Source organism: Papio anubis, chromosome 5 (assembly GCF_008728515.1).
Source record: "Papio anubis isolate 15944 chromosome 5, Panubis1.0, whole genome shotgun sequence".
Classification (NCBI taxonomy): Eukaryota; Metazoa; Chordata; class Mammalia; order Primates; family Cercopithecidae; genus Papio; species Papio anubis.
In genome coordinates this window covers 125,771,851-125,797,528 of record NC_044980.1, presented here as the reverse complement: position 1 = coordinate 125,797,528, position 25,678 = coordinate 125,771,851, and the positions used below count along the sequence as shown (strand labels likewise).

At 44.7% G+C, this 25,678-nt stretch overlaps 1 protein-coding gene across 5 annotated transcripts in view; it reads left to right on the top strand.

The window, feature by feature from the left end:
• Positions 1–12,549: 12,549 nt before the first annotated feature.
• Positions 12,550–25,678, top strand: part of ZCCHC10 (zinc finger CCHC-type containing 10) — a 31,112-nt gene continuing 17,983 nt past the window's right edge. Inside the window, exons 1-2 of one of the 5 annotated variants that reach the window (XM_003900094.5) lie at positions 12,550–12,680; positions 15,946–16,011. In XM_003900094.5, the coding sequence (XP_003900143.1) occupies positions 12,640–12,680; positions 15,946–16,011 (107 nt within the window). In that variant the 5' untranslated portion in view covers positions 12,550–12,639. Of the gene's footprint in view, positions 12,681–15,945; positions 16,042–25,678 lie in introns of all 5 variants that reach the window. The other 4 variants (XM_009209068.4, XM_017959856.2, XR_648489.3 and 1 more) reach the window with 4 other exon arrangements.

Sequence of the window (25,678 nt, the reverse complement as noted above, 5' to 3'; positions counted from 1 at the left end):
TTTTGCTCTTGTTGCCCAGGCTGGAGTGCAATGACGCAATCTCAGCTTACCTCAACTTCTGCCTCCCAGGTTCAAGCGATTCTTCTGCCTCAGCCTCTCGAGTAGCTGGGATTACAGGCATGCGCCACTATACCCGGCTAATTTTGTATTTTTAGTAGAAATGGGGTTTCTCCATGTTGGTCAGGCTGGTCTCAAACTCCCGACCTCAGGTGATCTGCCTTGGCCTCCCAAAGTGCTGGGATTACAGGCGTGAGCCACCGCACCTGACTTGCTTGACCTTTCGATATCATACTAAATCGTTGTCTAATGAGTCCATCTAATAGTCATGCACTTCTCAAAGAAAATGTAACTGTTTGACTTGCCGTTTTCTACTGATTAAGGTTCGGACTATAAAATTAGCTGTTAACTTATAGAAGACTGATAAATTGCAAATACTATTTGTATGGTAGAGATATTGATTATTTCTTTTTTTTTTTTTTCCTTTTCTTTTTTGCCTCCACCTCTCAGGCTCAAGCCATCCTCCTGCTTCATCTTCTGAAGTAACTGGGACTACAGGCTCATGCCACTATGCTTCGTTAATTTATTTTATTTTATTTTATTTGCAGAGACAGGATTTCTTCATCTTGCCCATGCTGGTCTCAAACTCCTAGGCTCAAGCAGTCCACCTGCTGCATCCTCCCAAAGTACTAAGATTATAAGCATAACTCACCCACCATGTCCAGCTGAGATGTAAATTATTTGTATCTGGTAGAAAAAAATATTCCCCCACAGGAGCAATGGATTGCGCCTGTAATCCTATCATTGTGGGAGGCCAAGGCAGGGGGATCACTTGAGGTCAGGAGTTCGAGATCAGCCTGGCCAACATGGTGAAACTCCGACTCTACTAAAAAAATATATAAAAATTAGCTGGGCGTGGTGGCAAGCACCTGTTATCCCAGCTACTCAGGAGACTGAGGCAGGAGAATCGCTTGAATCCGGGAGGTGGAGGTTGCAGTGAGCCAAGAGAGCGCCACTGCACTCCAGCCTGGGTGACAGAGCAAGACTCTGTCTGGAAAAAAAAAAGGCTGGGCACAGTGGCTCATGCCTGTTATCCCAGAACTTTGGGAGGCTGAAGTAGGCAGATCGCCTGAGCTCAGGAGTTTGAGACCATCCTGGGCAACATGGTGACACCCCATCTCTACTAAAATACAAAAAATTAGCCAGGCATGGTGACACATGCCTGTAGTCCCAGCTAGTCGGGAGGCTGAGACACGAGAATCACTTGAACCCGGGAGGTGGAGGTTGCAGTGAGCTGAGATGGCGCCACTGCACTCCAGTTTGGACTACAGGGTGAGATTCCGTCTCAAAAAAAAAAAAAAAAAAAGATAAAATATTCTCCAAAATTATGTTTTTATGCTCTGTAGAATAACAAGTTTTGTATCTAATTTAGACCCAAGCATAGTGTTACCTGTGAGCCTGCAGTTCCACTCACAAGTGCCTGTATACCCAAAGGAATTGAAAGCAAAGACTCAAACAGATACTTGTGCGTCAATGTTTATAGCAGCATTATTCACAATAGCCAAAAGATGGAAGCAACCCATGTCCCTCAACAGATAAATAAACAAAATGTGCTATATACATAGACTTTTTTTTTTTTTTTTGAGACAGTCTCGCTCTTACTGCCCAGGCTGGAGTGCAATGACATGATCTCTGCTCACTACAACCTCTGCCTCCTGGGTTCAAACGATTCTCCTACCTCAGCCTCCCAAATAGCTGGGATTACAGGCACCCACCACCTCGAACAGCTAATTTTGTATTTTTAGTAGAGACAGGATTTCACCATGTTGGTTGGCCAGGCTGGTCTCGAACTCCTGACCTCAGGTGATCCTCTCACCTCAGCCTCCCAAAGTGCTGAGATTGATTACAGGCGTGAGCCACCATACCCGGCTCTACATTGACCATAATTCAGTCATAAAAAGGAATGAAATCCAGATAAATGCTAGAACATGAATAAACCTTGAAAACATTGTTTTTTGTTTGTTTGTTTGTTTGTTTGAGATAGGGTCTCACTCTGTCACCCAGGCTGGAGTGCAGTGGCACAATCTCGGCTTGCTGAGACCCCCACCTCCCAGGCTCAAGTGATCCTCCCATCTCAGCCTCCTGAGTAGCTGGGACTACAGACTTATGCCACCACACTTCACTAATTTTTGTATTTTTTGTAGAGACAGAGTTTTGCCATGTTGCCTAGGCTGGTCTCAAACTCCTGGGCTCAAGCAGTCCACCTGCCTTGGCCTCCCAAAGTGCTGGGATTACAGGTGTGAACCACCACCCCCCTAGCTGAACTTTGAAATTATTATGCTAAGTGAAATAAGCCAGACCCAAAAGGACAAATAGGATATGATTACACTTATAAAAGTTACCTAGAATAAGCAGACTCACAGAGACAGATGTAAAATAGAGGTTAACAGTGGCTAAGCAGAATGGATGGGGTTGGTTGGTTGGTTGTTTTTGAGATGGAGTCTCAGTCTGTCACCCCGCCTAGAGTGCAATGGCACGATCTTGCCTCACTGCAACCTCTGCCTCCCTGGTTCAAGCAATTCTCCTGCCTCAGCCTCCTGAGTAGCTGGGACTACAGGCACCCACTACCATGCCCGGCTAATTTTTGTATTTTAAGTAGAGACAGGGTTTCATTATGTTGGTCAGGCTGGCCTCCAACTCCTCCTGACCTCGTGATCTGCCCGCCTCGGCCTCCCAAAGTGCTACGATTACAGGCATGAGCCACCATGCCCAGCCAGATGGGGAATCGTTTTTAAGTGAATACAGAGTTTCTATTTGGGATGATGAAAATGTTCTGGAAACAGGTAGTAGTGATGGCTGCCAGACACGGTGGCTCACGCCTGTAATCCCAGCACTTTGGAAGGTCTGGGTGGGGAGATCACTGGAGCCCCAGAGTTTGAGACCAGCCTGGGCAATATAGTGAGACCCTGTCTCTACAAAAAGCATTTATTTTTATTTATTTATTAATTATTATTATTATTATTATTATCGGAGAGAGAGTCTCACTCTGTCACCCAGGCTGGAGTGCAGTGGCGCCATTTCGGCTCACTGCAATCTCCACCTCCTGGGTTCAAGAGATCCTCCCACCTCAGGCTCCTGAGTAGCTGGGACTACAGGTATGTGTCAACATGCTCGGCTAGTTTTTTTTTTGTTTTTTTGTTTTTTTGTTTTTTGAGATGGAATCTCTCTTGCCCAGGCTGGAATGTAGTGGCGCAATCTCAGCTCACTGCAACCTCCGCCTGCTGGGTTCAAGCAATTCTCCTGACTCAGCCTCCCAAGTAGCTGAGACTACAAGCATGTACCGCCATGCCTGGCTAATTTTTTGTATTTTTAGTAGAGACAGGGTTTCACCATGCTGGCCAGGCTGATTTCAAACTCCTGACCTCATGATCTGCCCGCCTCAGCCTCCTGAAGTGCTGGGATTACAGGCATGAGCCACCATGCCTGGCCCTGTGTTTTTAATAGAGACAGGGTTTCACCATTTTAGGCTGGTCTTGAACTCCTGACTTCAAGTGATCCACCTGCCTCAGCCTTCTTTCTCTGTAGACCAGATTTCTCTCTCTCCAGACACTGGCTGCCCCTTAGCTCTGAATATACATGCTTCAGGACCAGCCCTATACAGGGATGAAAAGTAAAGACTGTCAGTTCTTTTTTTTTCTTTCTTTCTTTTTTTTTCCTTGAGATGGAGTCTCACTCTGTTGCCTGGGCTGGAGTACAGTGGCGCAATCTCGGCTCACTGCAAGCTCCACCTCCCGGGTTTACGCCATTCTCCTGCCTCAGCCTCCCAAGTAGCTGGGACTACAGGCGCCCACCACCACGCCCAGCTAATTTTTTGTATTTTTAGTAGAGACAGGGTTTCACCGTGTTAGCCAGGATGGTCTCGATCTCCTGACCTCGTGATCCACCTGCCTCGGTCTCCCAGAGTGTTGGGATTACAGGCGTGAGCCACCGCACCCGGCATCTAAGACCGTCAGTTCTAACATAAAATTTTCAGATAAGAGGCCTTGACTGACCCAGCTCGGATCAGTCAAACTAGTTCAGTCAAGTGTGGCTAGGGGTACAGGGTCACCAACATCCAGTTTTTAGAGGACTATCATCATGAACTAGAAAGATATACTAAAATGGCCGGGCTCAGTGACTCACGCCTGTAATCCCAGCGCTTTGGGAGGCCGAGGCTGGTGGATCACTTGAGGACAGGAGTTCAAGACTAGCCTGGCCAACATGGTGAAATCCCGTTTCTATTAATAATACAACAATTAGCAGTTGGGAGGCTGAGGCAGAAGAATTTCTTGAACCTGGGAGGCGGAGGTTGCAGTGAGAGGAGATTACACCACTGCACTCCAGCCTGGGCGGCAGAGCAAGACTCTGTCTAAAAAAAAAAAAAATACCCTGGCCAGGCATGGCGGCTCACGCATGCAATCCCAGCACTTTGGGAGGCCAAGGCGGGTGGATCACGAGGTCAGGAGATCAAGACCATCCTGGCTAACACGGTGAAACCCTGTCTCTACTAAAAATAGGAAAATTAGCCAGACGTAGTGGTGGTCGCCTGTAATCCCAGCTACCCGGGAGGCTGAGGCAGGAGAATGGTGTGAACCCGGGAGGTGTAGCTTGCAGTGAGCCAAGATCATGCCACTGCACTCCAGCCTCAGCGACACAGCCAAACTCCGTCTCAAAAAAAAAAAAAAAACCTTAAAAGATATCTCACAGTGTTGATGTAATTAGAGGAAAAGTTGTGCACCAGAGTACCAGTGAGCAGAGGAATCCAAATAGGCCTGGGTGGGCTTTGAGTTAAATTATATAGGGGAGGGGACACTTATTTACATAACTTTCTAGTAGTTTCGCAAGGCGATATGTAGGGAGTGTGGGGTTCTGGAAGGGGTCCTGATCAGAGAGGAAGTGGGGAAAGTCATTGAGAGCCAGAGAGACAGCGGTCACGTCATCTGGCATGTGACAATCCTTTACTGCAGCCCACAAACCTTCAATAAAATCATGAGATGCTTGGCGCAGTGGGATTTCTGGTGGGCACCCACAAATGAGATGCAGCCTCTTATTCAGATGTGACCTGGAGCAGGAACAGAGACAGTGAAGCCTATGTGAAATTAAATCCCTAAAAGTATAGAGTCATCTTTCAACTACCCTAGACCCTAGATGTTGGAGCCAAGAAAACCCAGTTCTCCAAGTTCAACAAAGCCCCTAGGTAAACCTGGGTTATAATTTTAAGGGTCAAAAAAAGAAAACCACGTAGATTTCACTAATAGTAGCCTGATTAAATAACCTGTGATTACATTAAGCCCAATTAACTACTGGTTGGAAATCCAATTATTCGCAAGAAGAGATTTCTGAGCTCTTTTTCCCTGTTTGCATTTTCACTGGTTGGAATGGAAAGGTAAGGATTTAAAAACTCTTCTGTGTTTCTTAAGCTCTAAGACTTCCTGTCTATATTTGCTTCTTTTGGCCCAAGGAATCCAATTTCCCTGGAGCATTATTGAAAGGCTGTTTTCTCACCTTACTGATTCAGATATCTTGAGGCTTTAAAGCTCTTAGGTGTTGGGAATAGGGACTTCTGTGACCTCTAGCTCACATTAAGCCAAATTAGGCCTTGAGGTAGGATGGGAAATTAGGAAGTACTGACAGAAGAATTGTCAAAAACAGAGTAACTTGAAATATTACCAACGCGGCTGGGCACGGTGGCCCATGCCTGTAATCCCAGCACTTTGGGAGGCCGAGACAGGCAGATCACAAGGTCAGGAGATCGAGATCATCCTGGCTCAAACGGTGAAACCCCGTCTCTACTAAAAATACAAAAAGCCGGGCATGGTGGCGGATGCCTGGTAGTCCCAGCTACAAGAGAGGCTGAGGCAGGAGAATGGCGTGAACCCAGGAGGCGGAGCTTGCAGTGAGCTGAGACCGTGCCACTGCACTCCAGCCTGGGTGACAGAGTGAGACTCCATCTCAAAAAAAAAAAAAAAAAAGGAAAAAAAATATTACCAACGCTTCTTAACATTTTGCCATCTCACCTTTTTTTTTTTTTTTTTTTTTTGAGACAGAGTTTCACTCTTGTTACCCAGGCTGGAGCGCAATGGCATGATCTCAGCTCACCACAACCTCCACCTCCCAGGTTCAAGCGATTCTCCTGCCTCAGCCTACTGAATATCTGGGATTATAGGCATGCGCCACCATGCCCGGATAATTTTGTATTTTTAGTGGAGACGGGATTTCTCCGTGTTGGTCAGGCTGGTCTCAAACTCCCGACCTCAGGTGATCTGCCCACCTTCTCAGGTAATCGGCCTGCCTTGGCCTCCCAAAGTACTGGGATTACAGGCGTGAACCACCACGCCTGGCCTTGCTGTCTCAATTTTATAGAACTAAGATTTGAAAGAGGGAGGGGCAATTTTTCTGAGGAAGGGAAACATGAGACTCCTTGGACTGTCTAAAGGTCTAGAAAAAGATTCATGGTAACTTAGGAGCATCATCATTATAGTGCCACTATCTGATTTTATCTAATTTTTAATCTAATTTTGAACAAAAGTTTGTGTCTTTTTCTGCTCTAAGAAAAAGTTTTCAAATTAAGTTCCATTGGAATTAAATTGTGACAGTTTGCCCACTGTGGTGGTGATTTTTCTTGATCTGCCCAGGACCCATTCTTTTTACCACGCTAACAATAGGAGTGGGCATAACCCAAGCTGAGTTATTCACAGCACCTCCTCTCACTGGACCACGATGATTTGAATGAGAGATAAGCAGATAAGCATGTGACCAAGCATATGGAGCTCTCTTCAGAGTGTCTCTTTCAGCTGGTGGAATAGTCTTTCTTTCTCCTGTTTTCACAATGTTGAACTCTATGTAAGTCCTACACTTCTAGAAAACTGAGATGGTTAAGAACCAACCGCCCCCCCCCCCCCCCCCCCCCCGCTGACACACACACCCTTTGTCCCAGCTTACTGCAAAGAATCACTCTTCTGGATAGGACTTAGGTAAGGCCACTGAAGACACCCCTGTTTACTTATGGCAAGACCAGACACAGACTCTCCAAATTTGCATTATTTTCTCATAAGGGGAACTGTTTCTCCCCCTGAGACTAGCTAGCCATAGAGATATTTCCTGTTCAGCTGATTGAGACTCACCTTGATCACAAAAACAATTCCAACTATAGAACACCCCACCTATGAATTATCGACTCCTCCCTGTAAGTGTCCGACAAACATACCCTGTCAAGAGTCTGACCTTCAGATCTAAGGTGCTTTCTCTATCACAACAGCCTGAATAAAATCCATTTCCTTATTTGCTTGGGTTTTGTCTTTGACAGGCTGTGGAATCATAAGAATGTGTTCCCAAGGTTTCAGTGGCCATACTTTCAGCCAGAGAGGCCTGAAGGAAAGAGACCACTACTTGGAGGAAAGCAGAGGCTAGTTTGTCCTGCCAAAAGGCATCACATCCTTGGTTTTGGACCGAGGAGCTTAGTTTCCCTGCTCTGGCATCTCCCAGTATCTTCCCATCCTTTAAATACACTTTTTTTTTCAAGGATTGATTTTGGTTCACTTGCAATTTGAGGAGCCCTAACGAATCAGTCTACCACATATAAAATTCATGATGCAGGTGCAGTAGGTATGTACACATAAAAGTGCCAGGGATTAAAATATACTTTGAGGGTTTATCAATGATGAAAAACCCTTTAGCTGGATCTGGTGGTGAGCACCTGTAGTCCTAGCTAATCGGGAGGCTGAGGCAGGAGAATCACTTGAGTCCAGAAGTTTAAGACTAGCCTGTGTGGTCGTGAACCTGCAAGACCCTATCTCTATCCTCCCACAATTTTATTTTTTTAAATTAGCCAAGCATGATGGCACATGCCTGTAATCCCAGCTACTCAGGAGGCTGAGGCTGGAGGATGGCTTGAGCCCAGGAGGTTGAGGCTGCAGTGAGCTATGAATGCACCACCGCTCTCTAATAGTCCTAGCTATTCAGGAGGCTGAGGCAGGAGAATCGGTTGAACCTGGGAGGCTGAGGTTTCAGTGAGCCGAGATCACGCCACTGCACTCCAGCCTAGGCGACTGAGCAAGACTCCATCTCAAAATTAAATTAAATTAAATTAAATTAAAAATTTAAAAAATAGCCCTTCAGAACATCGATTTTTAAATGACCTCTAATAAAATTTCATCAGAGAAAATGGAAAAGAAACAGTTTTTTGTTTTTATTTTGAGATGGAGTTTTGCTCTTGTTGCCTAGGCTGGAGTGCAGTGGCACGATCTCGTCTTACCACAACCTCTGCCTCCCGAGTTCAAGTGATTTTCCTGCCTCAGCCTCCGGAGTAGCTGGGATTACAGGCATGCACCACCACGCCCAGCTAATTTTGTGTGTTTAGTAGAGATGGGGTTTCTCCATATTGGTCAGGCTGGTCTCAAACTCCCGGCCTCAGGTGATCTGCCCGCCTTGGTCTCCCAAAGTGCTGGTATTACAGGTGTGAGCCACCGCGCCTGGCCAGAAACAGTATTTTTTAAATGCAAAGATAGAACATGAATATTTTGTCACAAAAATAATCCTGGCCCCACATATAATAAATGAACAAGTGTACTGTATTACCTAAAGTGGACACATTTACAAATGCTGGCAATACTTGGAAATTTGAAGCAAGCTTTAATATGCATGTGATCCTAGCACTTTCGGAGGCTGAGACTGGTGGGTTACTTGAGCCCAGGAGTTCAAGAGCAGCCTGGGCACGCCCACACACACACACACGCACACACAAACTAGCCGGGTGTGGTGGCACATGCCTGTAGTTTCAGCTACTTGGGAGGCTGAGGTGGAAGGATGGCTTGAACCTGGGAAGTGGAGGTTGCAGTGAGCTGTGATCGCGCCACTGCATTCTAGCCTGGGTGACAGAGTAAGACTCTGTCTCAAAAATAAAATTAAATAAAAACAAATTTAAAAATTATATATAATATAGTTCTATCATATATATATATATATATAATAGAGACAGAGTTTTGCCATTTTGCCCAGGCTGGTCTCAAATTCCTGGGCTCAAGCAATCCACTCACCTCAGCCTCCCAAACTGCTGGGATTACCAGGATGAACCACCATGACTGGCCCTAAAGTGTTCTTAAGCTATATTTGCTTTTTGTGGAGACAGGCTATCTTGCCATTCTTATTTATAAAACAAATTATAATTACTGTTTTATTTTGCATTACACACCATGTAAACTTAATCTTGATTTAGTATTTTTCTTTTTGAGATAGGGTCTTAGTCTGTCAACCAGGCTGGAGTGCAGTGGTGTGACCTCGGCTCAAGCCGAGGCAACATTAGGTACACTGATACTGCAGGGGGTTGAACCTGATGATCTGCTTGCTGGCAATTGTCTAAAAAGGAAGCACACAAGTTCCCAGTCCTGAGATCTGAAATTTTCTGATTCAAGATCTTTGCAAGGCCTGGGTGTTCAATTACTTATATACTATGAGCTAGCCAATAAACTTCCAATAAATTCATTGTTTATTTAGCCAGAGTTTTGTTTTGTTTTTCTTACAATCGAATCTGAATTAACATAAGGAAATTGGTTCTATGTTATCTCAAACAAAACTGGCTGAATGGGAAGAACAGATGTGTAATGGAAAAAGCTCAAGGCTATGGGCCTTGGACACATCTCTTAACATGCCTGAGTCTCAGTCCCTTTTTTTGTAAAATGAGGATAAACCCTACCTCTGGTGATAAAGTCAAGAATCATTTGGGGTCAAGAAACAGAAACCTAACTTGAACTATCTTAATAAAAAAAGGAATACAGGCTGGGTGCGATGGCTCATACCTGTAATCCCAACATTTTGGGAGGCCAAGACGAGCAGATCATTTCAGGCCAGGAGTTTGAGATCAGCCTGACCAACATGGTGAAACACCATCTCTACTAAAAATACAAAAAATTTAGCCAGGCATGGTGATACATGCCTGTAATCCCAGCTACTTGGGAAGCTGGGGCACGAAAATTGTTTGAACCCGGGAGGCAGAGGTTGCAGTGAGCCGAGATCATGCTGCTGCACTCCAGCCTGGGTGACAGAGTGAGACTTCATCTCAAAAAAAAAAAAAAAAAAAAAAAAAAGGAATATACTGAGGAAGCTGAGATAACCCCAAATAATCAAAGGAAAAGCAAATCAAGTCTAGGTAGGTCTTTTTCTGTCTCTCATCTCTGTTTCTCTTGGTATGTCAATTTCCTTCTCTTCTACTGCAGACTAGTTTAAATTACCAGAGGAGCCAGCAAATCCTGGACTCACAATCACACAGCCTTATGATCTATGTTACAGCAAAGTGCTGCATCGAAACCCAAGGACTTTAAGGAACCCAAGAAGCTTCATCTGAAGATAAGGAAACATGACACAACTTTTGAGCATTTTGTTTTTAGGTCATCTTGGAAAGTGGAAATAAACTGAGGAAAGCAGCTCTCACCTCATTCTGGGGAGTTTCAGGCACTACTCATGCCCTCAAGCGCCAATCCTGTTTTCATTTGGAGAATCAGAGCTTCTTACCCACAGAGGCCCAGAATGGCCATTCTCAAATCCCCTTGCATAGCCACTCTTCTTTACAAAATGAGTGGTCACCCTGCTCCCCTAGTTATCCAAGTTAGTTTTCTTTTTCTTCTTCTTCTTCTTTTTTTTTTTTTCTTTTTTTGAGGCGGAGTCTCGCTCTGTCGCCCAGGCTGGAGTGCAGCGGTGCGATCTCTGCTCACTGCAAGCTCTGCCTCCCGGGTTCATTCCATTCTCCTGCCTCAGCCTCCCGAGTAGCTGGGACTACAGGCGCCCGCCACCACGCCCGGCTAATTTTTTGTATTTTTTTAGTAGAGACGGGGTTTCACTGTGTTAGCCAGGATGGTCTCGATCTCCTGACCTCGTGATCCGCCCGTCTCGGCCTCCCAAAGTGCTGGGATTACAGGCTTGAGCCACCGCGCCCGGCCTCTTTTTTTTTTTTTTTTTTTGAGACGGAGTTTCACTCTTGTTGCCCAGGCTGGAGTGCAATGGTGCGATCTCAGCTCACTGCAACCTCCGCCTCCCGAGTTCAAGTGATTCTCTTGCCTCAGCCTCCCGAGTAGCTGGGATTACAGGAATGCAACACCATGCCCGGCTAATTTCTTTGTATTTTTAGTAGAGACGGGGTTTCTCCATGTTGGTCAAGCTGGTCTGGAACTCCCAACCTCAGGTGATCCACCCTTCTCGGCCTCCAAAAGTGCTGGGATTACAGGCATGAGCCGCTGCGCCTGGCCGGGAAACATTTTCATGATGAATGAAAAAAGCAAGCTAGAAAACACAACACGTAAGAGCCCAAGATTTTTGAAGAACAAGTTGTGCTCAAAGGTCACATCATCACTCTCCCTAACTCCTAATCACTCTTTAATCCCTTACTCTGAGATATTTTTCGTTAAGAGTACTTATCCCATGGGAATAGTTTTCATTCATGGTGTGTAGAAAGTTCCATGTGTACACGGATTTTATTTGTTCAAATGCTCTGTCCTCAGCTCCTAAAACATTTTAAGTGTTAATTATTAATTGAAAACATATGGCTGGGCGCGGTGGCTCAAGCCTGTAACCCCAACACTTTAGGAGGCTGAGGCGGGCGGATTATGAGGTCAGGAGATCGAGGAAATCCTGGCCAACATGGTGAAACCTCGTCCCTAGTAAAAACACAAAAATTAGCTGGGCATAGTGGTGTGTGCCTGTAATCCCAGTTACTCGGGAGGCTGAGGCAAGAGAATCTCTTGAACCAGAGACCCGGAGGTTGCACTGAGCCAAGGTGGCGCCACTGCACTCCAGCCTGGCGACACAGCGAGACTCTGTCTCAAATGGAAAAAAAAAAAAAAAGGAAAAAATATGGATGACCCGGAAACACACACACACATACACTTCAGAAAGTTATATATATTTCAGAGAACGTGAGTTTTAAGAGAATAATAGCTCCGTGAGCTGACATTAGATGTAGGTGCAGCTAAAATATTGTAAAATATTTGTATAGTCCTTTTCTGCTTGACAAAGCAGCTTTACACAGTCCCATTTAGTACTTGTAACAACCCTGTGAAATACATACAAAACAGAAATAACGTGTATGTTTGCACTCTATGGCTTGCTAAAGTCATTCTTTCAATTGCTGGTCAACTAATTCCTTTCTATTCTCCAGACTACTTCTAAGTTTCTGAACACCACAGTTTCATTCTTTGTCTTTGTATGTGTATCCCTCGTTCGAGAATGTGGTCCTCATTTTCCACAGATAATGTTCTTGCCTGTAATCATCCTTTGAAACCCGGTTCCGCCAGAGAACCCGAGACCCACACTGGAGACACCGGCCCCTCCCGATCCACCAGCCCCTCTCCTCCCCTCCCCTTCCGACCCCCCCTCCCCCCCTTCCCCCCCCCCCCCCCCCCCCCCTCCCCCCCTCCCGACCTCCCGACCTCCCGACCTCCCGACCTCCCGACCTCCCGACCTCCCGAGCCGGCACTGAGATCCTCCCGCGGAGGCTGCCCCAGAACCCCTAGAGGCCTGTCTGGCCCCGCCTACGTCTACGGCCTCCCAGTTGGAAGCCCCGCCCTTCCGAGGAGTTTCCCAAAACCCTGCGCGGCCGGCTTTGACCGCGCTAAGATGGCGACTCCCATGCATCGGCTCATAGCTCGGAGACAAGCGTAAGTAAGGATCCGGTTCGGGCCCATCGGCGGGCTGGGAGCGGTGAAACGCGCGTCAACGGGCTGGTGTCGGACCCCTATTGGGACCGGCGGAGAATGTCTGTTTCTCAAACACGCTTCTGGCTCCCGAGGGGCTCGGGCCCGAGCGATAAGTCTGGTGACCATGGGTTAGCGATTTCACGGAAGACAGCCGTGTAAAGTCTGCGGCACGGGACAGAGCGGGGTTTGAAGACAACTGTCGCGTTTGGTTTCTCTGAAGGGAACGCCCACAGTTGGTCACTCAGTGATTTATGCCCCTCCGCCAACCCCACGCGTCGACAAGGGAGCCCTGAAGCCCCGGTCCGACACCTTTATGCCGGCCGACGTAAACCTTCAGTTTCCTATTTAGCGTCCATCCCTGCTGCCTTTTCCTACTTCCTTATTCTAGCGCCTTCCCTAGGAATCCTGCCTACAATGCCGACTGCCCTCCCAAGCTATCTTATCACTTTTTGGTACTCATTCTTTCAATAAATATTAATTTATCTAGTACCTACCGTTCTGTGCCAGACATTGGGTATAAAGAAAAAGAGGTGTTTTTTAGGACAAAAATCCTTGCTTTCAGAGAGCTTACATTCTAGTGATGGAAACAGTCGATAAACTACTAAATGTAAATACAGCTGGTGATAACAGCTTTGAAGGAAACAAACTGTTGTGATGGAAAGAGAGGAAGGCCCACTTTAGGTTGGTTGGACTGAAAAGGCATCTCTGAAGAGGTGGAATTTGAACAGAGATTTAAAGGGTGAAAAATTAACAGTCGTAAGAGGATTTGGAGAAAGAGCATCCAGATAGTGGCATAATTGCTTTGAGGCTGAAACTTACTTTTTAAAGAACTGAAAGATGGCCATTACGCCTAATGAATAAGAGAGAGTGGCAGAAAAGATTCACACCTGACAAATAATGCAAGGGTCACCCCAGATGCCCTTTCTTATAAAGCTTTTTTTCCCAACAGCCTTTGCACATCCAAACATCTGCCTCTTTTTCATAAAATATTTCATGCCATCTCCATTTTCATGTCCATATATAGCTCAAAGTCTGCTAGTATATATATATGTATTTATATCTTTTTGTATTTTTTTAATTCAAATAATCCCTTTCTTTCTCTTTTCCTTTCCATCTACACTTTCAGGCCTGATAAGAAGAGTTCCTCAAATGTACAGACAGACTTAGGGAGTTAGAGTAGTAAGCTTGGTGAAGAAAGAAGGCTTGAAATCAGACGGTTCTTTTTTTGAGATGGAGTCTCACTCTGTTGCCCAGGCTGGAATGCAGTGGTGTGATCTTGGCTCACTGCAACCTCTGCCTCCCTGGTTCAAATGATTATCCTGCCTCAGCCTCCCGAGTAGCTGGAACTACAGGTGCCCACCACTATGCCCTGCTAATTTTTGTATTTTTAGTAGAGACGGGGTTTCACTATGTTGGTCAGGCTGGTCTCGAACTCCTTATCTCAAGTGATCCCATCTTAGCCTCCCAAAGTGCCGGGATTACAGGCATGAGCCACTGTGCCTACCATTAAGTCAGACAATTCTGAGATCAAAAATGGGATGATAATACTTAAAGGGAGTGCTAAATGATGTCACCAGGGTTCCGTTTCTCCCTGTCTGTCTCTCACGCTTGCTCTTTGGTTGTTGGCTCCATATTTGAATAGGCTCTATTCTTTGCTCCCAAGATGGCTGCAGTATCCAGGGTCCTTTATATTCTCTCAGCTTCAAGTTGATTGCACTTCTTTGGTCTAGATTGGATTACATGCCCAATGTTAAACTATGCCTGTGGGATTGTGAATATCTGATTGATTTAGAGATCTTATTCTCCTTTCAGTACAACTGAATGGATGACCATAAGCCAATGATAACCAGGGTAGATAGGTCAGAGGAGGTAAATGAATGCAGGATTGGCAAAACTAATGTCCACTTTAAATATGAAGTGAAAATAAGACTTAGCATCTGAATAATACTGCTATTTATTGTTTCAGAAGTATCAAAAGTTAAATGTTTTATATCTACAATGTGTCTGCATTTGGTACATGAGTTACATGATTTGTAAAAGACAAATCTTACCTTTAAGGAGCTTTTGGTCTTGTTGGGAAGCAAACATGTGGCATACTGTAAAAACCGTTGTGGTATACAGAGTGTAAGTCTCCAAGGGATTCAGCAAAGGAGGGCCTTTAGAGGCTTGTGAAGTCCAAGAGAGTTTGGGGAATGTATTTGGGGGGAAAGCAGGAGAGGAGCCTTTACTTTTCATTTTATATTCATCAAAAAGGTTTAATTTTATTTACAAGGAGCATATATTACTTCTATAACAACAAATTTAAAATAGTTTTTAAGTTAGTAATGAGAAGTGAGAAAGTACTATCATCATTTTTTTTTTTTTTTTTTTTTTTGAGATGGAGTTTCGCTCTTGTTGCCCAGGCTGGAGTGCAGTGGCACAATCTTGGCTCACCACAACCTCCGCCTCCCAGGTTCAAGTGATTCTCCTGCCTCAGCCTCCTTTAGCTGGGATTACAGGCATGTGCCACCCGCCTGACTAATTTTGTATTTTTGGTAGAGACGGGGTTTCTCCATGTTGGTCAGGCTGGTCTCGAACTCCTAACCTCAGGTAATCTGCCCGCTTCAGCCTCCCAAAGTGCTGGGATTACAGGCGTGAACCACCGTCCCTGGCCTTATCGTTCTTAAAAAAAAAAAAAAAAAAAGATCTTTGGACTAATAGAAGAAAACGGGGAAAAAAGCCTAAATACAAACTCCTCATTGAGTAGCTCTTTCAGAGACTTAACTAGTCAGTCTACTAAATCAATTGGAATGAAATTATTTTTACCTTTTAAACTGTACTTACATATTCCCATATTAAGTAAACTATGGAATCTAGGCAACATTTGGGGTCATTTCTTCTATTAAACCTTATATGAGATTCCACTACTTCCTCTTCAACATCCAGAGTCGTTATCAAACTTGGCTTGAAGATTTCCAGTAATGTGTACTACCTCCTGACGTGGCCTGTTGTGTTTTTCAAATCTATCTAAAAGTTTATGTTGAGCTGAAAAGAAATAATATTTATAAAGTTAAACCTCACTTCTTTCTGACTCCCTTGTTTTTGACCCTTGCTATGATTTCAGTCGGCTAAAAAACCTTGTTTTCTACTTGAATTGTCATCAAGTCAGACCTCCCCTGCCTTGTACTGATTTTCTGGACTTAAGTGTCACACTTACCTTTGTCCTTGTTAAATTTCATCTTGTTAGATTCGACACAGAGTTGCAGCCTGTCAAGACGTTTTGGATCCTGATTCAGCCATCCATCGTTATTAGGTATCCCTGTCAGCTTTGTGTCAACTGCAGGTTTGATAAATATGTACATTTGTGTCCTCATACAAGGCATTTATGAAAATGTTGAACAAGGCCGGGTGTGGTGGCTCACACCTGTAATCCCAGCACTTTGGGAGGCCAAGGCGGGTGGATCACAAGGTCAAGAGATCGAGACCATCCTGGCCAACATGGTGAAACCCCGTCTCTACAAAAATTAGCTGGGTGTGGTGGCACGCGCCTATAGTCCCAGCTACTCAGGAGGCTAGGCAGGAGAATTGCTTGAACCCAGGAGACAGAGGTTGCAGTGGGCCAGGATTGCACTATTGCACTCCAGCCTGGTGACAGAGCGAGAGTCCGTCTCAAAAAAAAAAAAAAAAAAGGTTGGACGGTACCAAACCATGCAGGCCGTAACTGGATCTTTCTCTCTTTTGTCATGCACCACATAACAGATCCCATATATTAATTCTGTGGTTGTCCCATAAGATTATAATGGAGGTAAAAAAAAAATTTTTATTGCCTAGTGACATCTTGATGATCCTGACCCTGTGTAGACCTAGGCTAATGTGTGTGTGTCTTAGTTTTTAACAAAAAAGTTTAAAAAGAAAAATAAATTTTAACAGAAAACAGCTTATAGAATGGAGATACAAAGAAAGAAAAGTATTTTTGTACAGCTATGTGTTTGTGTGTTGTTATTACAAAAGAGTCAAAAAGTTTTAAACATTTATAAGTTATAAAGTAGGCTGGGTGTGGTGGCTCACGTCTGTAATCCCAGCACTTTGGGTGGCCCATGGCAGGTAGATGACCTGAGGTCCGGAGTTCGAGACCAGCTTGACCAACATGGTGAAACCCCATATCTACTAAAAATACAAAAAATTAGCCAGGTGTCATGGCGGGCACCTGTAATCCCAGCTACTTGGGAGGCTGAGGCAGAAGAATCACTGTCACCTGGGAGGCAGAGGTTGCAGTGAGCCGAGATCGCACCATTGCACTCCAGCCTGGGTGACACAGCAAGACTCTGTTTCCAAAAAAAAAAAAGTTATCAAGTAAAATTATAGTAAGCTAAGATGAATTTAATATTGAAGTAAAAAAAATTTGTAAATTTAGAGTGGCCGAATGGACAGTATTTATAAAGTCTGGTAGTGTCATGATTACTGTAGCTTCATAGTAAGTCTTGAAACCACGTGTTAGCCCTCTGATTTTTCTCTTTTTCAGAGTTATTTTGACTATTTTATATTGTATTTCCAGATAAATTTTAGAATTAGCTTACCAAGAGCTACCGCAATTTCAGCTGGGATTGCGTTGAGTGTACAGATCAACCTATGGAGAATTGACATCTTAACAGTATTGAGTTCTCTGATCCGTGCATGTGTATATCTCGCCATTTGTTTAGGTCATCTTTAATTTCTCTTAGCGGTGTTTTGTAGTTTTCAGGGTAGAGGTCTTGCATGTCTTTTGTCAGATTTGTCCTGAAGTATTGTAATAGTGTTTTTAAAAAATTTTAGTTTCAAAAGGCTAGGCGCAGTGGCCCACACCTGTAATCCCAGCACTTTGGGAGGCCGAGGTGGGCGGATCACAAGGTTAGAAGATAGAGACCATCCTGGCTAACACGGTGAAACCCCGTCTCTACTAACTAAAAATACAAAAAATTAGGCTGAGACCATCCTGGCTAACACGGTGAAACCCCATCTCTACTAAAAATACAAAAAATTAGGCCAGGTGCTGTGGCTCACGCCTGTAATCCCAGCACTTTGGGAGGCCAAGGTGGGTGGATCACAAGGTCAGGAGATCAAGAACATCCTGGCTAACATGGTGAAACCCCGTCTACTAAAAATACAAAAAATTAGCTGGTCATGGTGGTGGGTGCCTGTAGTTCCAGCTACTCAGGAGGCTGAGGTGGGAGAATGGCGTGAACCTGGGAGGCAAAGCTTGCAGTGAGCCAAGATTGCACCACTGCACTCCAGTCTGGGTGACAGCGCGAGACTCCGTCTCAAAAAAATAAATAAATACAAATTTAAAAAAATTTTTAGTTTCAGTTGTTGCTGGTGGTCTTCTGTATAATGTTCTTATGTCCTCTGACCTTACTAATTTTTTAGTTCTAGTAGCTCTTTTTTTTTTTTTTAAGAGACAGGCTTTTGCTCTGTCACCCAGGCTGGAGTATAGTTGTATGATCATATCTCTCACTACAGCCTCGAACTCCTGGCTCAAATGATTCTCCCACCACAGCCTCCCGAGTAACTGAGACTACAGCTGCAACCCACTACACTCAGCAATTTTATTTTATTTTTTTATTTATATTTTTTTGAGGCAGAGTCTTGCTCTGTGGCCCAGGCTAGAGTACAGTAGCACGATCTCGGTTCCTTGTAGCCTCTGCCTCCCTGGCTAAAGTGATTCTCATGCCTCAGCTCCCAAGTTGCTGAGATTACAGGCTAATTTTTGTATTTTCAGGAGAGTCAGGGTTTCGCCGTGTTGGCTGGGCTGGTCTTAAACTCCTGGTATCAAGTGATCTGCCTTGACCTTCCAAAGTGCTGGGATATTACAAGCGTGAACCACCACTCCTGGTCACAATTTTATTTTTTGTGTAGGCAGGGTGTCGCTATGTTGCCCAGGCTTGTCTTGAACTCCTGGGCTCAAATGATCCTCCCACCTCTCTTTCCCAAAGTGCTGGGATTATAGGCGTGAGCCACTGTGCCTGGTCTAGTTGCTCTATTTTTTGGATTCTTAGGTATTTTCTAGATAAATGGTCATCTTTTGTGTTCCCTTTTTGGTATGCACTTTTTATTTATTTATTTTTGACATGGAGTCTCACTTTGTCACCTAGGCTAGAGTGCAGAGGCACGATTTCAGCTCACTGCAACCTCTGCCTCTGGAATTCAAGCAATTCTCCTGTCTCAGCCTCCTGAGTAGGTAGGACTACAGATGCACCACCCCACCCAGCTAATTTTTTTATTTTTAGTAGAGATAGGGTTTTACCATGTTGGCCAGGCTAGTCAACAGGTCACTCCTGACCTCAAGTGATCTGCCCGCCTTGGCCTCCCAAAGTGCTGGGATTATAGGTGTGAGTCACTGCACCTGGCTGGTGTGCACATTTTAAATTTTTTCGTTGCATATTAACAAGTTGCTCTTTGAAAAATTTGTGCCACTTTACATTCTCACCAGCGGTGTCCATTTATAGAGTGGCTATTCCCCGCTTTTGCCGACAATAGGCATTAAAAAAACAACTTTGCCAATATGGGAAGTGTGTCCTAGTATTTTTGGTATCAAAGAACGTCCTTTCACGTAAAAAGCCTGTAACATTCAAATACATCCTTCAACTTTACCTTAGCAAACAGAAATGAAATATTGTTTGAATAGATAATTCATTTGGGTAGAAAGAAATGGTAATCGTGTTTGTTTTGAAATTATGTTTGTCTAACTCAGCAATCTTTATGGAAGATTAGTATTTTTAGGGGTGATTCGTGAGTTGTGAGTGTTTAAAACATACATATAAAATATGTTAATCATACCTGGGCTTCATTTGTTTTCTCTCTCTCTCTTTTTTTTTCCTTTTTTTCTTTTTTTTTTCTTGTTTTAGAGACAGTGTTGCCCAGGCTGGTCTCAAACTCCTGAGCTCGGGTGATCCTGCCTTGGCCGCTCAGAGTGCCAGGATTATAGGCGTAAGCCACTGCGTCCAGCCTCGTACCTGAGCTTTAGATGATATTTGTGAATGTCGTATTTATAACAATAAAAAACAAGCTGCACAATGTCTGGTGGATATTTTTAATGACTAGGGTCCCAAGCTATCAATTTCTCAATTTGGAGAAAACAACCTATAAGCTTGGAAAAGAAGACTATGGACCTCCACCCCTAACACCCTCACATATTTTCATTTTTAGGGAAAGTCGTGAAAGGCTTTGAAGTGGACAGAAAGACAAGATGATTATTGAGTGCTCCGTTTAGTCCACCCTTCCTGGCTATGTGACTCTATGAGGGCCCGCTTCTTTCAATGTCTTTGCACTGTTTCTCAAATCTTTAAGTCATAGGAAACTTACAGTATTGTGGAAGATTCTTGCTCGTAAAAATGCAGTGCAGGCCGGATGTGGTGGCTCACACCTATAATTCCAGCACTTTGGGAGGCCGAGGCAGGCGGATCACTTGAGGTCGGGAGTTTGAGACCAGCCTGGCCAACATAGTGAAACCCCATCTCTACTAAATACAAAAATTAGCCGGGCATGGTGGCAGGCGCCTGTAATCCCAGGTACTGGGGAAGCTGAGGCAGGAGAATTGATTGAATCTGGGAGGCGGAGGTTGCAGTGGCCTGGGTGACAAAGCAAGACCCCCTCTCTCAAAAAAAAAAAAAAAAAAAAAAGAGGCTGGGCGTGGTGGCTCACGCCTGTAACCCCAGCACTTTGGGAGGCCGAGGAGGGTGGATCACTTGAGGTCAGGAGTTCAAGATCAGCCTGGCCAATATGGTGAAACCCCATCTCTACTAAAAAATACAAAAATTAGCCAGGTGTGGTAGTGCATGCCTATAGTCCCAGCTACTCAGGAGCCTGAGGCAGGAGAATTGCTTGAACTCGGGAAGCAGAGGTTGCAGTGAGCTGAGATCATGCCACTATACTGCAGCCTAGGCCACAGAGCAAGATGCCATCTCCAAAAAAAAATAAAATAAAATAAAATTTTAAAAAGGCAGTGCAATACAATCAGTTATTGCCCAATGTCTACTGACCAGTTGTCAACTATTTGTAAATTCATTTCAGCATTACTGATTGCCCATATAAGTGTGTTGTTGGAATTATCTTTTTTTTTTTTTTTGAGATAGAAGTTTTGCTCTTGTTGTCCAGGCTGGAGTGCAGTGGCATGATCTCGGCTCACTGCAACCTCCACTTCCCAGGTTCAAGTGATTCTCCTGCCTCAGCCTCTCGAGTAGCTGGGAATACAAGTGACCGCCACCATGCCCAGCTAATTTTCTGTATTTTTAGTAGAGATGGGGTTTCCCCATGTTGGCCAAGCGGGTCTTGAACTCCTGACCTCAGGTGATCCACCCGCCTCAGCCTCCCAAAGTACTGGCATTACAGGCGTGAGCCACCATGCCCAGCCTGAATTATCTTTTGAACCAGTGACAATATCTACTGGCTCCCTCAATGACTTTTTTGTTTTTGTGTTTTTCCTGAGACAGGGTCTCACTCTGTCACCCAGGCTGGAGCACAGTGGTGCTATCATGGCTCACTGGAGCCTCAACCTCCTGGGCTCAAATGATCCTCTCACCTCAGCCTCCTGAGTAACTGGGACTACGGGGTGCCACTACACCCAGCTAATTATTTATTTATTTATTTTTATTTTTATTTTTATTTATTTACTTTTTGAGTCGGTATCTGGCTCTGTGCCAAGGCTGGAATGCAATGGCACCATCTTGGCTCACTGCAACCTCTACCTCCCAGGATGAAGCAATTCTCCTGCCTCAGCCTCCCAAGGAGCTGGGACTACAGGTGCGCGCCACCCCGCCCAGCTAATTTTTGTATTTTTAGTAGAAACGGGGTTTCGCCATATTGGGCAGGATGGTTTCGATCTCTTGACCTCGTGATCCGCCTGCCTCGGCCTCCCAGAGTGCTGGGATTACAGGTGTGAGCCACTGTGCCCGGCCTACTTTTTTTTTTTATTTTTTTTGAGACAGAGTTTTTCTCTTGTCACCGAGGCTGGAGTGCAGTGGCACAATCTTAGCTCTTTGCAACCTCCATCTGCCATGTTCAAGCAATTCTCGTGCTTCAGCCTTCCTAGTAGCTGGGATTACAGGAGCCCACCACCGCGCCCGGCTTAGTTTTGTATTTTTAGTAGACACGGGGTTTTACCATGTTGGCCAGGCTGACCTCAAACTTATTACCTCACATGATCCACCTGCCTCGGCCTCCCAATGTGCTAGGATTACAGGTGTGAGCCACCACGCCCAGCCTTAATTTTTGTTTTTTTGTAGAGATGAGGTCTCACTGTGTTATCCAGGCTAGTCTTGAGCCTGGGAGGTGGGAGGCCTGCATGCGACTTCACACCTTTTATTTTTAAAACAACCATGTTTTGCTGGGCGCGATGGCTGACGCCTGTAATCCCAGCACTTTGGGAGGCCGAGGCAGATGGATCACCTGAGGTCAGGAGTTCGAGACGAGCCAGACCAACATGGAGAAACCTCATCTCTACTAAAAATACAAAATTAGCCAGGCCCACGCCTGTAATCCTAGCTACTCGAGAGGCTGAGGCAGGAGAATTGCGTGAACCCAGGAGGTAGAGGTTGCGGTAAGCTGAGATTGTGCCATTGCACTCCAGCCTGGGCAATAAGAGCGAAACTCTGTCTCAAAAACAAACAAAAAAACCAACAACCATGTTTTGAGAACATGTTAATTTCTGTGTATCATTAGTCCACATCGTTCTGATTGCTCTAATATGTGGATTAAATAGCTCTAATTTATTTGTTACTTTATGTCAGATGCCTTACTGCTTGCTTTATATACTTTCCAATCTATAGAATGGAGATACTGCTTCCCAATCTACAGAGTAGATAGTGCCCTTAATTCATTGGGTTGTTATGATTGGGTGTGACCACATATAAGTAGTACTTACTTAAATTCTTGGCACACAGTTTGTATGAGCCATGGTTATGGTCTCAGCTAATTCTCTGAATAACCTAGTAAAGTAGATATTACTACTTTTTCTTTTTAAATAGAGATGGAGTCTTGCTATGTTGGCCAGGGTAAGTCTCAAACTCTTGGCCTCAAGCAATCCTCCTGCCTTGGCCTCCCAAAGTACTGGGATTATAGGCATGAGCCTCCACACCTGGCCAGTATTACCACATTTTTCAGAAGAGGGAACTCAGTTCAAAAATCGGCTTGCTCAGCCAGGCATGGTGGCTCACACCTGTAATCCCAGCACTTTGGGAGGCCAAGGTGGGCCGAGGTCAAGGATCACCTGAGGTCAGGAGTTCAAGACAAGCCTGGTTGACGTGACGAAACCCTGTCTCTACTAAAAATACAAAAATTAGCAGTGCAGGGTGGCACGCCCTGTAGTCCTAGCTACTTGGGAGGCTGAGGCACGAGAATTGTTTGAACCTAGGAGGTGGAGGTTGCAGTGAGCTGAGATTGCGTCACTGCACTCCAATCTGGACGACAGAGGAAGACTCCGTCTCAAAAAAAAGAGAGGCCAAGGAGGGAGGATCGCTTCAGCCCAGGAGTTTGAGACCTGATTGGGCAACATAGTGAGACGTTGTCTCTATTGTAATTAAAAAAAAAAATCAGCTTGCTGAAGATCATATAGCTATGTAGTGGAAGAGTAAAGATTTCTTTAAAACTTTAAAGAAGTGCTGGGGTTACAGGTGTGAACCAGCACGCCTGGCCTCGGTTTATATTTTTACTGTCTGTGCACTACAGTTTAATTTTGTCTTTTTTTTTTTTTTTGAGACAGATTCTCATTTTGTTGCCCAGACTGGAGTGCTATGGCGTGATCTCGGCTCACTGCAACCTCCACCTTCTGGGTTCAAGTGATTCGTAGGCCTCAGCCTCCCGAGCAGTTGGGACTACAGGCATGTGCCACGACACACAGCTAATTTTTTGTATTTTTAGTAGAGACAGAGTTTTGCCATGTTGCCCAGGCTAGTCTCGAACTACTGGCTTCAAGTGATCCACCCACCTGGCCTCCCAAAGTGTTGGGATTACAGGAGTGAGCTACCACACCTGGCTATCTCTTTAAACTTTGTATAGAATCGTTCAATTTAGATTCTTTTGAGTCTATCTTATATCTTATGTTAAATGAAGCTGTAATTTATTCTTTTTTATTACCATGAAGTATTCCACTGTATTCTGTACCACAAATTTCTGTTCTACTTTCATATTATTTCCAATTTTGAGGATACTGCAAATCATGCTGCCAACCACAGTGGCTCATGCCTACAATCCCAGCACTTTGGGATGCTGAGGTGGAAATATTGCTTGAGGCCAAGAGTTTGAAACTGGCCTGGGCAACAGAGCGAGACCCTATCTCTACAAAAACTAAAAATATTAGCCATGCATAGTGGTAGGCACCTGTGGTCCCAGCTACTTGAGAGGCTGAGGTGGAAGGATGGCTTGAGCTTAGGAGATTGAGGGGGCAGTGAGCCATGATCATACCATTGCACTCCAGTCTGGGCAACAGGGTGAGACTCTTGTCTCAAAAATGAAAAAATCATGCTATAAACATTTTTATAGTTCTTCCTCTTCCTTTCCTGAACAATGCAATCCTAAAGGTATTGGTTAGAATAGAGCACACTAGGTGTCTATGCAGAGGATCAACCTGGCTTTGAAATATTAGAGCTGAATGTGGAGTCAGGAGAGCACCTACAGAGGAGCTTGAACTGGCTTGTGATGTCAACAGGTTGCAGAGGGCATCCAGTAGTGGGGAAGTCTGGTGCAGGGTGTCAGATCCCAAGCTGGGTCAGGGGTGTCCACACAAGGCAGTTTAACAAAAGTTGTCTCCTCATGGAGAGAACATCCACACAGGGTATGTGAGTGGGTATAATTTGGTATAGGGTACCGGAGCCTGAGTATAAAGAGAAATGTGGCTGGGGGGCCCGCCTGGCAATGGGAGTCAGGGGGGTGGGGGTGCAGGGCAGATCTCAAGTGAAGTGAAGAGGATATGGGGGAGGAGTCAGCAGTGGCAACAATGGGCATTTGGTTACGTAAGGGGAATTGACCAAATAAGTAATCTATTAAGGATAGTGGCAACCAGGTTTATTCTTGAAGAAGGAAATATAGAAGAGAAAAATAGCTGGGCGCGGTGGGTCACGCCTATAATCCCAGCACTTTGGAAGGCTGAGGTGGGCGGGATCACCTGAGGTCAGGAGTTCAAGACCAGCCTGTCCAACATAGTGAAACCCCACTTCTACTAAAAATGTAAAAATTAGCCGGGTGTGGTGGCAGGCGCCTGTAATCCCAGCTGTTTGGGAGGCTGAGGCAAGAGAATCGATTGAACCCAGTAGGTGGAGGTTGCAGTGAGCCGAGATCACACCATTGCATTCCAGCCTGGGCACAGGAGCAAAAGTCCATCTCAAAAAAAAAGAGAAAAATAAACAATAGTTGCTTCTTGGCTTTTTGGCTAAGATGAAGTGGAGAAAAATTTTAAAAATCAGTGAAATTGGGTTAGAATTAAGATTATCAGTGTGAAATCATGGTTTTCAAAATATTAAATATAGATGTAAGTGTGTATATTTGACAGATGAGTAGGTGTGTGTGTTCCCTAGCTCTATCCGCTGACACTAACTAGGAGCAGCAATATCCCAGTAACAGCAAGCACGTGTGTGCCCCCATGTTGGCTCCAAACATTATCAGAGCACCTTGGAGAAATGGTGGTTTCAGGCTAGGGCAGGGAAAATACAAACTGAGCCTGGATTTTGTTGTTGTTGTACCAGAAAGCAAGGAAATACTCAAATAATAAAGGAGCTGTGTCAAAAGAACACAGAATCCAGCTTGAAGGGGCTCCCACTGACCAAAACTGTGACAATTTGAGCCTCAGACTAAAAGATGGTGATGGATTATAACCCATTGAATAAAATTGAAAAACATTAATCCATACTCATGAATAAAGGAACTAAATATTTAATGAGGAGTAGGATATTTATGGACTTTCAAGTATTAGCCCACAAAATAATTACTGTATTAGTTACCAATTACTGTGTAAC